Source organism: Scophthalmus maximus, chromosome 4, assembly GCF_022379125.1.
Source record: "Scophthalmus maximus strain ysfricsl-2021 chromosome 4, ASM2237912v1, whole genome shotgun sequence".
In the NCBI taxonomy this organism is placed as follows: domain Eukaryota; kingdom Metazoa; phylum Chordata; class Actinopteri; order Pleuronectiformes; family Scophthalmidae; genus Scophthalmus; species Scophthalmus maximus.
Genome location: NC_061518.1, coordinates 10,756,413 through 10,770,123, shown reverse-complemented (window position 1 = coordinate 10,770,123; position 13,711 = coordinate 10,756,413). Strand labels below are relative to the sequence as shown.

The following is a 13,711-nucleotide window of genomic DNA, read 5'->3' as shown; positions in this document are numbered from 1 at the left end:
GGCTAAAAAAAACCCTCCCTGCTCTATAGTTCCATATGTTTAGATCATATTAGGTCAGAGATCCTGGTCAGCTTTTGTTGCGGCTCTGTCTGCCTGCTTGAATCATTGGCTGTGTTGTTTTTTGAAATCAATGATGTGCTGATTTTTTATTTTTTTGCTAATGTCTGTCTGCTTGTGTTGTCTTGCAGGCCGAGTATGAAGCTGGTCAAGTTCAAGAAGGGAGAGAGTGTCGGGCTGCGGTTAGCTGGAGGTAACGACGTGGGGATTTTTGTGGCAGGAGTTTTGGAAGACAGCCCTGCAGCCAAGGAGGGACTGGAGGAGGGAGACCAGATTCTGAGGGTATGCTTCACCTCCATCACTTAAACAACACGACTTATTTGCTTTCTAGAGTTATTTCACTTAACATGGTCTTTGAGAGACATTATGTGTTGGCTATGTGCTCTACATTCTTCATAGGGTCTTAGATGAACATAGTTATGACAAAGAGAGAAAATAATGCAAAGGCGGCAGTTTGGAGGCTTGAAAGAAAAGATCTTCAGTCGCTGCTTTGAATCAGAATAATTGAACCCAAGGCTGGCTAAAACTGAAAGATTGAAGTTGATTTTCTCCACTGAAGTGGACTATTTATAAACTGCTGTAACAACTGTCCTCTCTTACAACTAACAGCCTTCTTTTTATTGCACAATCAAAGTGATCCAAGAAAAATAGCTCCTCATGCGACTTCATTGAATCTCCATTAGAACCAGCCTTTCCCCAAAAATGGACACGGGTGGAGGGGATATTTGCTGCATGTAAACCTAAGTCCCTCGCTCACCAGGAGTGTGTAAATGTGTTCTCTGGTTTTCTCTTCTAAATCACATGCAGATATATAGATTGACCGTGGCTGATCCAAGTCTCCTCATTCCAATGCTTTGTTATTGCAGTGTGCCGTCCTTGTATTGTGCGGCTTCTAAAGCGAATCTGAATTATTGTGTCTGTCAGAGTTTATCGCTATTTCTTTTCCATGTTACATGTAAGTGAAAGTGGGAAGAACATCTGGTGTTGTTGTCAAAATAGACAAGCCATGGCGGCCCACACTAACTTTGATAATTAGTGTTGAAACTATGTGATCCCATGGACATAACAGTTTTAGTTCTGTGTAAAGATATCTAGGGAATACAGTACAATGTCTCCATCAGCCTGTGAGTCATTCCCAGGCTGTGCCTCGTCTCAAAACTCCCCTTGTTCCCAGTGTGAAAACACAATAGAAGTCTTTCTAGCACTCTGACTTCAGCACAGTCGACTGTCTGTTTCACTGAACACTAGCGTAACATTGCTGATGGGATGATGGAAACCCGCTTGATGTCAGCGTTGGAATCATTCTGACATGTTTATACAACAGCCAAGGATTACACCTGCTGTAACTGTAGTTCAATGTGTGGTACACCCGAGGCCGGGGTACCACACATTTCCCCATTACCATAAACATTTACAAATTACATTTATTTGTTTAAAAGCTGTGCATTAACGTTATCTCCTTATTTTAATTTGCAAATGTTTTATGCTCCCCCACCCCCCCACTTAAGAGTGCAGATCTCTTTTTGTGGCTGTGTTCTTCCCTCTGTACAAACACACCTCAGAGACTTCCAGGACATTGTTTTCCACCTTTAATCTGCTTCCCTTTGGTCATGGTGTGCTTGTGGAGATAAAGACGTCAAGCCCTCCTGTTTCTGGAAAGGATAAAGGTGGCTTTCAGAGGTTCAATGACTCAGCCCATGTGTTTCTCCTTCCCCTGCTGCCCCTCAAGCAGAGTCAATAAACAGCAGTTATTGTGTTTGGGACAGCAGCGGGGGGCGAGGTAGAGGCTGCTTGGTTGGAGGGGGAATACATCTCCCCCGCTTCTGTTGAGGGACAAGTTTTCCTCTGTTTTTACTTGATCTGTGAGAAATTAAATGAGTAATGGCACACTAAGTTGTTTGAAAGTTGAAAAAACTGAAGGAAGGGATGCTCTGACTATCAAACCTTTAATGACCAGGATTTAAAAACGTATTGAGATCAAGTTAGTCTACAATAACTATCAAAATATGTACCATTAAACATTGAGTTTCTAATTTGCTATTTTGCCCGACAGTTCACTAGTTCTGTATTCGAGCTGTAAGTTTATTTATTTGACATCTTCTCTTTGTCATGTGCAGGTGAACAATGTGGACTTTGCTAACATCATCCGAGAGGAAGCAGTGCTGTTTTTGCTGGATCTCCCAAGAGGAGAAGAAGTAACTATTCTTGCTCAGAAGAAAAAAGATGGTGAGTGACGACTGTGTGAGAGAGACAGTGTTTGTAGTGTATCACATCCCAAACCTGCACATTTTAAAAGTTGCTTGAATCATCTCTGTTTTTTCTGCTTTTTCTTCAGTGTATCGGAGGATAGTGGAATCGGACGTGGGTGACTCATTCTACATTCGGACACATTTTGAATATGAAAAAGAGTCACCGTACGGCCTGAGCTTCAACAAGGGCGAGGTGTTTCGTGTTGTAGACACGCTCTACAACGGAAAGTTGGGTTCCTGGCTTGCTATCCGGATTGGCAAGAACCATCAGGAAGTGGAGAGGGGCATCATCCCCAACAAGAATAGGTAAAGGTTTCAGGTCACACCTTTTTATACCTGCATAGCTTGTTCGTGCACCTTATGAATGCAGGGTGGAGGAAAAGTGGTTGTGCAAAGAACTCACAGAACACAGACCTTCATCAAAATTACTTGATGAAGCTCTATGTAAAAAACTTCAAGAGTTCCTCTCTCAGTTTCAGTCGGCCCATGTGATTCTCCGATGCTCACAGGAAGGAATGATGATTTCCATCTATTCATCTGTATAATCTGCTGTGTTTTTTAAATATTTGTCATGGCTTATTCTGCGTATTACTTGTTTTTCAGTCATTTTTGTTTAAGAAAGTCACCAGCTCTGTACCAGCATGGTCTATTCACAGTATGTAATATACAAGAAAGTGTTTTTAAAGAAGGATTTATTCAGCCCATCCCATGTCAGGTAAATGATTTACAAGGATCTGCTACGTGAGGTTTGCGAGGACTTTCTTAGGCCTGTGTTTCTATGGATATGAAGTTTACTGTAGATCATCATCCAGCCAACAGTAACAGTAAAAAAAGTCTTTAAAATATGTAATGGTGGAAAATGGTGGCCTTTGTCATTATCTTGACAAAAATAATTGATGTTTGAAGTAATGAGTTTGCTGGTATCGAAATTCTGCCTGTGTGAATTTGCCAGAATGAGATAAGCCTTTAGGTTACAGAAAAAAACATATTGAGTGATATAATGCTTTAGCTCTTCATAATATGAATATTGAGCTATGATTTAGTTAGTGCTAGCCCTCAAGATTTCTTTTCTATTAGCCTAAATATAAAGTGGCTCTAAGCCATTTAAAATTCTTTATGCATCATCAACTTTTCTTTCAGTAAGTGGTAAAATATTTCCTAATCAGTTTGACATTCATTCACAGTTCAGTATGCATAATGGCGTTACAATTACATTACACTATATCACTGTGTGGGTTTTTTCTCCAAACAGTAGTCAGCTGAATTCTGAATTCCTGAACATTCTAAAAGTGGGTAGTGGTTTGTCCTAACAACTGACCTAATTCCTCCTTTTTTTCTCCTCTGCTCAGGGCTGAACAGCTATCCAGTGTGCAGTACACCCTCCCCAAAACACCAGGGGGCGACAGAGCTGACTTCTGGAGATTCCGAGGGTTGCGAAGTTCCAAGAGGAATTTGCGGAAGAGCAGGGAGGACCTGTCAGCCCAGCCAGTTCAGACCAAGTTCCCTGCTTACGAGAGAGTGGTGCTGAGGGAGGGTAAGACTACAGAGGTCAAGGCATTCACAGAAATTAACTGGAGTCTCCCACAGATCCCACAGATATACTCCCACAGAGGGTTATAACAATGATTTACAAATTAGAAGACAGATTTCATCTTCATAGTTCAAAGAAGGTTGAGTGAAGTGACCGATGGTCTTAGGTCTTAAGTTGTGCTCCAAAAGCACTAAGAAAATATATAAATATATTTGTGAATTGACAAAGGACAGACGGTCAAATCTAGAGACCACAACATAGATAGTAAGATGTTGTAGACGTGTGAAAACTTTGCTCCTTTCACATATCAATTGATGATTCCAATGTATAATTGGCCATTTCAGTATGCTAACCTTTGGCAATCTCCATCACATGGTGTTGTTCTTGTGCAGCTGGGTTCCTGAGGCCAGTGGTTATCTTTGGACCAATAGCAGATGTGGCAAGAGAGAAACTGGCCAGGGAGGAGCCCGATGTTTTTGAACAAGCAAGTAAGTAATAAAATTCCCATCTCCCTCTTTCCTAATGTTCGTGTTGTGTGTAGTGTCCTACTGTGTGTCTAAGATTGATCGGAGGTGATGGACTCTTTTTTTGTTTAACTTCTCATCAAATATTTACAGCAGTGGTCAGTATCCAACAGATTCTGAAATCACTGTTGATTCAGTGCCTCTATCACAAACTCTATATTCAAATCCAAATTTAGCTCCACACGTCTGTGAGCAACCTTATTAATTCTGAGGTGCTCTTTAGAAACAAGGTAATGTACAAGAAAGGTCATGTTCAGGATATGTGAAGATTTCGCTTCTGGGAAGATATTTTTATCTTTGTCTACATTTAATTTGATAGGTTCCGCAAGACAGTGGGAAAAAAGTTTTTTCATTAGTTAACTCTCCTGACTTGTTTGCTGTAACTAACTCCAGAACACTGTTACTGCTATGAGATATTTCCAATTTATTTTAGGTGGTCAGTAAGTCAGTGAAGTTAAGTAATGTCTATTGTTTTCCACTGTTAATTTATAGCTCTTCTCTTCCCTTCTCTTCGTCTATCTTTTACTCTTCAACACTCCAAGGAGAGCTGCACACTCCTTTTCATTGCAGCCCTCATATGCTTCCTCTTACTTGATGTAATTGCAAGTGTCTATAATGTGTTTTTATTTTAAATCTCCTTGTTGAATTTCAGATAGTTTTAATTGCATAAACACACACTTGCCAGTACAACCACATGCACACACATTCAGTACACACCCTCATTAAAAGTAATTCCATTCCTTGATGTATTTTTGCGCAAATGCAGTGATGTTTGTATAACTGTATTTTCTTTTCAGAAACACAGAAACAACAAGGAGGGGAAAGTATGTCACTTAGTGCATCAATTTTGCTTTGTTTTATTTGATTCATTGAATGGCAGATAATCTATAAACTAGTGTCTGGTGGTTAGCTGCCTATTCTGTAGCTGTGTAAACAATAGCCTTGTCTGGTTAATGCGAACAGGGGAATATCACTTGATTTTAAGTCTTTCCATTTGCCATCCCGATTGGCAGCAACACAGTGATTGTCAGAATTACACATGAAAAGGAGACGTGAGACTAATGTAATATCATACTGACACTCAGGTATTGCTCTACACAATGTGTCAGACTCAGTTTTATTTATTTATTTATTTTGCCCTATTTATGGGAAGACAGTAAACTCCTGACATTACACTTGACTCTGAATTTTTATGTTTTGAAGTACAAATATATCAACTAAAGATGTTTTTACCTCACGTGAAGCAACTTAAGTTATCACTATTGATAAACACTTTGCTCTGTGACTCGTATTGAATTAAAACTGTTAGCACTGTGTAGTATCTATGGAACAGTGTGTCAGTGTGATAACTTCTCCTCTCCCTAGTTACGGAGGAGAAGAGTAAATGTTGCTAAATGCAAATGGGAATAATTTCTTATTAAATTCAGTGGTATTCCCCTGCTTAACGCAGGTTGCATCATATAGAATGACAACAGCAAACCAGCATGTTTAGCTGTGCAGATTAATATGCAGAGGAAACTGAGATGTGTGTAGTGATCTTTTAGTTTAAGTTTGACAAATCCTATGTAAAAGTGGAATAGTGGAAACATTTAAAAGACCTAAGTAATGAATTGTAGAACTATAGAATGGCATTTAGCTACTAGACTGGGAATGTTGACTTCATTTACACATTTTTATAAATTCTCACACCTTCCTTTTCCCCATGAATAACACCACTCTAAAAAACAAAACAACCGTAATATCACATCAAAATGGCAATTAATAACTGTTAACCATTGGCTCTAATCAAAGCTCAATACCATTTTCTATATGATGTTGAGATTTATTGAACTCATCCATATATTCTCTCAAGCCCTCAGAATAATACCCACACGACTTGGCACGGTGTTATCATGAACCAAGATGATAGTCAAGCATCTTTCGAAAATATGTTGTTAATGTTAAAACATGTCTGCATGCATAACCCTCAAATTACTAAAATTAATCTTGCACTGCTACTACTCCAGCAAACCGTGATTTTATTCACATCTTAAAAGTCAGATTTTGTACAAAGCTGATGATGGTGTTTCTGTGCCCGTCCCATTTTTCATAATACTGTGATGGAAGTATAAACATGATCAATGTCCCAATCACTGTCCTGTAAAAATATATATATTTTTTTTAATTCTGAAATTAAGAGATGACACTGAATCACTACATTTAATGTTCAACATAGCTGCACATGCTTGAACCTCTGCATCCATTGCTTTATTGATCTGGTCTTTGTGACACTTCTTAATGTTTGGGATAGCTATGGCCAGGTTTGCAGATCATGCATCCTATTAGATTATTAGAAATTAAGTCTTGAGCCTTTAGTCATTGCTTTTCTGAAAAACCAGGTATAATTATGACTGCCCTCTTTTGAACCTTGTGTTTCTAGGCAGGAAACCATTGCTTATCTTTGTTTGAATCATAAACCCCTCTACACATCCTTGCTTAAATCCCCGAGGCTTACAATGACACTGTATTCTCATCAAACCCAAATTACCCCCTGCTCTTGTATGTGCATATTTCATTTCAGTGTTTCTCACATAACACATTTCCTGCACCATGATTTATAATGTTACACGCAGTTGCACGCACACATTGATTGTTACACCGAATTTCATTTCCCTAAATCTACCCAAATTCACACAATGATTACTGCATGGATTGGCTGCTGTTCTCACTTTGACTCTACTATCCAGCACTTTTCATAAACGTACACTTGTCCTCTCTTGTATGGAGAATATTATTCTGTAATTAAAGCTCTATTTATGGGAGTCGACAACTGCACGCTGCTAGAATGTCTAACCGTGTTCATTGCTGTTTGTCTCTCGTGCTGATGTGATGCAGTAACTGTCCCGTTTCTCTTCCGCAGAGAGCGAACCCAGGGATGCAGGAACCGACCAGAAAAGCTCTGGCATCATTCGCCTGCACACCATTAAGCAGATCATTGACCGAGTAAGCTAATCTAGATACAAACGCATATTGATATTGAAATACACAGGATACAAAAGATAAAGATGTAGACATCCGTCTGTTGATTTAGCTATGGTAATGAAAATATGGCACTGAGTCACGATAATATGCACAACTCACTGCTGCCCTCTGGTGCAGCGCACGCTTCAATACTGTCAGGCGCTTGAAGCTCAGCAAAATTGTGCATTAGGCTTTGGTAGATTCACTTTAGCAGCTCATCCAGACTGATGAGCCGACCTCAAGGGTTTAAGATCCGCTGCATACAATATGTTAAATAAATCATTTAGGTGTTGGACAGACAATTTCAACAGAGGGTAAATGCTAAATATGTAGAAGATGAGCACATTTACAACACATTTGTGGTTTTGTTCCTGTTTGTGTTTCTGTGTGTAGGACAAGCATGCAGTGCTGGACATCACCCCTAATGCAGTGGATCGTCTGAACTACGCTCAGTGGTATCCGATCGTGGTGTTTCTCAACCCAGACACCAAGCAGGGCGTGAAGACCATGAGGACCCGCCTCTGCCCCGAGTCGAGGAAGAGTGCCAGGAAGCTCTATGATCGAGCTCTCAAACTAAGAAAAAACAACCACCACCTCTTCACCAGTGAGTCCAGTGCGAGAGGAACAGAATGGGGATTATATTGCGGGTCTGTTATTGGTTTGAAAAGGGAGAGATTTCACAGGTATTGGACAGAGAGTGCTGCAGTGTCCGAGGCTCCAGCTGCACTGCACTTGTTGTGTCTGGCCCTGTTCTGTCAAATTCCTTATAAACGCTTATTCAGCACTGGTCGTCAAACAAAAGCACCAAAGGGCCCCTTTCTCAGCTTGCACTCTTCCTATCAAGGGACGTGGTGTGACCACGCTTTAGGAGCTTCTGATGGCAATAAAAATATTAGAGGTCGTAGAGAGTATCCCTCGAAGCTCTTCGCAGTACACACATAAATCTTTCACACAATCTTCTGTCAAAACACCCGTTTCAAGCTGAGCTACATCTGTACCTCTACACCTTTATCCACTGTATTGTATTTCAGAGTTATTCTCAAAATTACTCACTGGGAAACAGAAACCCAGAATATCGATATAGCCAGTTCATTAAATTACAAATAATACACAATTCCTGCAAATTTTTCTAATATTGCTTGGTATCTCCTCTTTTTTTATGGAGGGAGAGACAGTCTCTAATTTCACATTTAAAGCATCTTCTCTCAGCCATGTGGAGGAGATGCAACGAGTGGTTTAAGTACTACATACAAAACATGATAGAAACCCTGTGCCTTTACCTTCAATGTGGCTGCTTTAAGTCACACACTTCCCAAATGGGTAAATTGCCTCACTGCCTTAGAAATGACTCGAGAGTCCTTAACAAACTTGTTGATAATGTCAGAGTGGCAAAGATTATATTACAGTGCATTTCTGAAATGAACTTTTAATTATAAAAATGATTTTACAAGATGTTTTTTCATTCTCATTTGCTCCTCCTTCTTTGTGTATTCAGCAACCATTAACTTGAACAGCATGAATGATGGTTGGTTTGGAGCTCTGAAAGAAACAATCCAGCAGCAGCAGAACCAGCTGGTGTGGGTTTCCGAGGGCAAGGTAAGACATTAGCGCACACATACAAACACACGCAGCTGCATTTCCTCAAATGAAAACTGAGTCACTATAAAGCTGGGTCTTCAGTAATGGCTGGGGACATGGTCAATGTGAACAACAACAAAAAAATTGGGGGGGGGGCAAGAAAGTAAAAAACAATGTACATTTACATCTCTAAAACTGTGCAACAAACAGTTTCTTCCTCTTTAATTTGATAAATTCAACAACCTAGTAATGTTTTTTCAACACGTCGTTGTTGTTCTGTATTTCAAATCTAATTGTCTTAGTTCAGTTACTGTGGGTGTGTGTGTCTATCCGCATTGTTGTCCTATAATCCCATCCAGCTATTGTTGCTTATGGAAACCATGGCAAATGTTTCAGAATAAAAGCCCTGTTAACAAATTATGGGCTTTTAGTTTGAAACATTTACAGGAAGTGGTTGAGTTTGTATTGACAGAATAATTCGGTAACTTTAACAGGGTATATAGGAGTGGAGCGAATCAAGGCTTGCCTTGATTGATGTAACTTCAACAGAGCAAACGGGTGTGAATGAAGACGATCCCTTCTACCATGCCTGCCTCTAAAACAAGACTGCCTCAATTAAAGGCCCTGGCCTCTCTTTGAGGAAATATGGCAGATAGATCGACTAACAGAGAGAGTCCTTTATTGATCCCAAAGGCAAATTGCAGACTGGAATTTTTATTTTCTTACACTCCATCTCACTGTTTTATTTCATTCGTAGGCTGATGGGGCAGCTGAGGATGACCTGGACATCCACGACGACCGTCTGTCCTACTTATCGGCACCAGGCAGTGAGTATTCCATGTACAGCACCGATAGCCGCCACACCTCCGACTACGAGGACACGGACACAGAGGGAGGAGCCTACACCGACCAGGAGCTGGACGAAACGCTGAACGACGATGTGGGTCCCCCCACGGAGCCCGCCATCACCCGCTCCTCTGAGCCCGTCCGTGAGGATCCGCCTGTCATCCAGGAGCCCCCTGGCTACGCTGGCTACCAGCACACAGTGCAGCCGGACCCCCTGAACCGCATCGACCCGGCCGGGTTCAAGGCACCGGTGCCGCAGCAGGTAGCGTTTCTGAGAGCTGTACGTCTCCCCTGTTGTCTGGAGGACGTGGTGTGCGTTAGAAGGGTTTTCTGGAAGCGCTATTGAAGGCACTTTCTTATTTTTACAGTTACTCTGTCTATCTACAAATCAATATCAGTGGAAACTTTTGTGGTCAGGTATTTATCGCAATATATAAATATTATATATATAATATATATCTATATTTATTATACTATTTATTTAATCTATTTTCTCTCTATGTCTGGTGGTTGATGTTTGTGAGCGTGTGTTTTTTTATTTTTGAACTTGACAAGTTTGACTGTTTCTCTTGTACTCTGTATTACGACAAACTTCTGATGTCACTGACAAAAGAAACCTGTTGGTCCAAGTGTCTGTAACAGTACTCACCTATGTGCACTTCCTCCCTTTGTTCTACCTGTGATTGGGACTATGACGATATGACACCAGAAAGTATTATGTGCATGTTAGAAATGCCCTTGTTAATCCAATTGTAACTGTGAAATGTATTTATCGATACCCGATTGGCCATTGTTATACCCAAATCTAAACATTTGTCATCTCATGATGTGTGAATGAACATAATAAGGGAAAACAACAACATAAGTGTATTGTAACCGTAGAATTAAAACCACAGTAGTATTCTATAACGATGAAAACTTGTCCTGCTGCTAATTCCTAACTCGCATGCCGTTCATTGGTCAATCTGCAGCTACTGTTAAATGTAGGGGCGGGTTATTGGTCTTTTACATAAGCGTAAGCTCTAGGTACAAGTGAGGAGCAGACCGATGTAGAGGGGCTGTGAAGGTAGTGGCATTTGTTAGCACTGCACCGTGGTGTGTCAGCGCGTGTTATTAAACATTTCTGAACCACTTCACAGAAAGCAGAGGCCGCTGCCGTCACTAGCATCCCCCAGCAGCCCGAGCCCCTGCCTGAGACAATGCCCCCTGCTGTCGACGTTACTGTAAAAACTGTAGGGGGTCTGAGCCCCGACGAGGCTCCTGCAGCTCCCCACATGCAGCCAAGCCCCAACCCAGAGGCTGGCTCACTTAGGAGGCCCATCCCTGAGCTAGCCCGTCAGAGCGTCACACCAGAACCTCTACAGTCTGGACTGGCCAGTTCTGAACCAAAGGTATCCACCTGACCGCCTCTGGATGCTCCGTGACTCGGCCATGCTCAGCTCAGCTCAGCTCGGTCTGACCGGGCTGATCTCCTGTGCTGCCGCTGCTGCTGCTGCTGCTTCCTGTCTACCTACCTACCTACCTACCTACCTACCTACCTACCTACCTCCTGCTGCCGTGCTTCTCTCTCTCTTTCCGCCCTGCATGTGTGCTGACCACAGTGCTGCCCAGAAGACACTGAGATTGTGTGTGTGCGTGTGTAAGAGGGGATGTGCGCTGGCGTTATTGTGTACGCGCAAAGTGTGTATGTGAGTGCACGTGCAAGAGTGTGCGAGCAAACACTGGTAACCAACAGTGGGCTCGGAGGTGATGACTGCGCTGATACGCCTACACGTAGAGGAGCAGTGGACATCCTGCAGCTCTCACTGTTGCTTATCCTCTATGCATGGCTCCAACATGTTTGCCTCATTCTCTGTTAACCACTAGATGTAGATCCGTCTGCGCTGTGTTGATCAGTCGAATTGAATGGATCATTTCCTTGTTAAAGTAGCCAATAATTTGCCAACCATTTCATTTTGAAGTTTTGAATTCTAGCCATGGCCAAGTAAAAAAGGCTATCTTAAGAGAAATACTCTTCTGATTTGGATTGGATAATTAATGGTTACTTCTTAAATATGATGATTTAAATTTTTTTGGTTTTTTGGACAATGAGTATGTGCTTGTAACGTTAAATATGATTGTGGCTCTTTATTTTGCCTTTATGATTGCATCAAGACAGTGGGTGACATTTTTACTTGTGAATGGAGTGCACTGCACAAAGATGAAACAAAAAATTACTAATCAAATTGTTAGTCAAACTTCTATAGGTAGTTAATATTTTTATAATCAAATTTCCACAAGTAGTCAATTAAGACTAAGTCACCCGAAAGCTTTATGTAAAATGGAACCCATTGTTTTGTTGTGGGGTTTTTTAAACTTTGATTTTCTTTGTTGATTTAATTTGGTGTTGCAGTCGTATATTGATGTTTTTAAGCGATATTGAGTTTTTTCTGTTAAATGTGTTTATCTGACCAGTAACTCCTCCCTCTGAGTTTCTCTATTCCAGGTCTTTCTCTTCTCATTTTCCTCCTCTGCAATTAATTTCACCGACTTGTTTTAATATTGTCCTCTTCTCATCTTTTAACTGACCTTTTTGCGTGTTGAGTTCTCTAAATCACATCTTTTATATCTATGGACTATGTTAGTGGACTCTTTGCAATTGTTAACCGTATTCTTTGTTGTGTATTTTTCCCGATAGATGTTTCTAAAGGATCCGTACATCACTGACAACACAGGGAGAACCGGTCACAGTACAAAGCCTGTGACTTACAACCCTCAGCAGGGATATCACCCTGACCAGCACCCGTACAGAGATTACGACCACCCTCCAAGTCGGTATGACGTCAGCAGCAGTGGAGTCAGCAGTGGAGGTGGTTACCCAGAACCAAAGTATCGTAACTATGACTCTAACCCACCCTACGAGAACAATGTGCCTCACTACGACCAGCAACAGTGGAACCCCTACAGCCAGCCAATCTCTACTGCCAATTCCCAGGGCTTCGATCACCGCATGCCGTACGGTGACGGCCCTGACTCCCAGTACACCCCTCCTCTCCGCTACGATGAGCCCCCGCCTCAGCAGGGATTCGATGGACGGCCTCGCTACGGTAAACCGACAGGTCCGGGACCTGTCCGTTATGATGATCTTCCACCTCCTGCTCCGGGGCCTGACCTGCACTATGATCAGGATTCTCACCTGAGCACGTACCCCACTGCTGCCCGCTCCCCTGACCCCACTGCCCAGCGGCCTGCCTATAACCAGGGACCAACACCGCAACAGAAAGGCTACACACCTCAGCAGTATGACCCTGTTCCTGTGAACTCTGAAACCAGCCCCACACCTCCCCCAAAAGCAGAGAACTCCTCGCCTTCCCCCGTGGACCTTCACAAACCTGCACCCGTCAGAAGCGTGCCACAGGAGGACGACCCCGCCTTGCGTCACCAGTCAGTCCTGACGAGGGTCAAGATGTTTGAGAACAAACGCTCTGTGTCCGTGGACCGAGCCAGAGATGCAGCGGATTCATCTGGGAACAAGGTAAACTGTTGTAGATGTTTATAACTTCTGAAGTAACAGTATTTACTAGTGCATTTAACTTGTACTGTACATTTCATTTTCAACTTCTTCTGAAATAGGCACATTTGAGGTGAAGATATTTTCTTTTATTTTACTGATGACGATTGTTGCTTTTTCTCCCATAGGCAGCCGATTTATCCCTGAAAGCAGGTGGAGTAATCCCTAAAGCTAATTCTCTGAGCAACCTCGATCAAGAGAAGACCTTCAGGTAAGTCTAAGCTCGTGTCTTTGTTACTGTGTTGTCTCTCACCCAGGTTTTTCTGAATAATGTTGGAATACATTTGTGTTATTAGTCACTTTTCACATCACTGATCATTGAACTCAATTACTTTTTATTTTGGCCATTTGTCATTGTAAATAATTCTTTCCTGCT

At 41.8% G+C, this 13,711-nt stretch overlaps 1 protein-coding gene across 16 annotated transcripts in view; it reads left to right on the top strand.

Moving 5' to 3' along the window:
* Positions 1 to 13,711, top strand: part of tjp1a (tight junction protein 1a) — a 108,733-nt gene that overhangs the window by 85,289 nt on the left and 9,733 nt on the right. For 7 of the 16 annotated variants that reach the window (XR_007030551.1, XM_035627675.2, XM_035627671.2 and 4 more), the window contains 13 exons: positions 189 to 339; positions 2,175 to 2,283; positions 2,393 to 2,612; positions 3,656 to 3,840; positions 4,230 to 4,325; positions 5,159 to 5,185; positions 7,261 to 7,343; positions 7,755 to 7,965; positions 8,857 to 8,957; positions 9,697 to 10,065; positions 10,925 to 11,176; positions 12,463 to 13,299; positions 13,464 to 13,546. Coding sequence is in view for 15 of the 16 variants with exons in the window: in XM_035627675.2 (XP_035483568.2) it covers positions 189 to 339; positions 2,175 to 2,283; positions 2,393 to 2,612; positions 3,656 to 3,840; positions 4,230 to 4,325; positions 5,159 to 5,185; positions 7,261 to 7,343; positions 7,755 to 7,965; positions 8,857 to 8,957; positions 9,697 to 10,065; positions 10,925 to 11,176; positions 12,463 to 13,299; positions 13,464 to 13,546 (2,724 nt within the window). In the remaining variant the exon portion in view is untranslated. The remainder of the gene's footprint in view (positions 1 to 188; positions 340 to 2,174; positions 2,284 to 2,392; positions 2,613 to 3,655; positions 3,841 to 4,229; positions 4,326 to 5,158; positions 5,186 to 7,260; positions 7,344 to 7,754; positions 7,966 to 8,856; positions 8,958 to 9,696; positions 10,066 to 10,924; positions 11,177 to 12,462; positions 13,300 to 13,463; positions 13,547 to 13,711) is intronic. The other 9 variants (XM_035627667.2, XM_035627672.2, XM_047331422.1 and 6 more) reach the window with 4 other exon arrangements.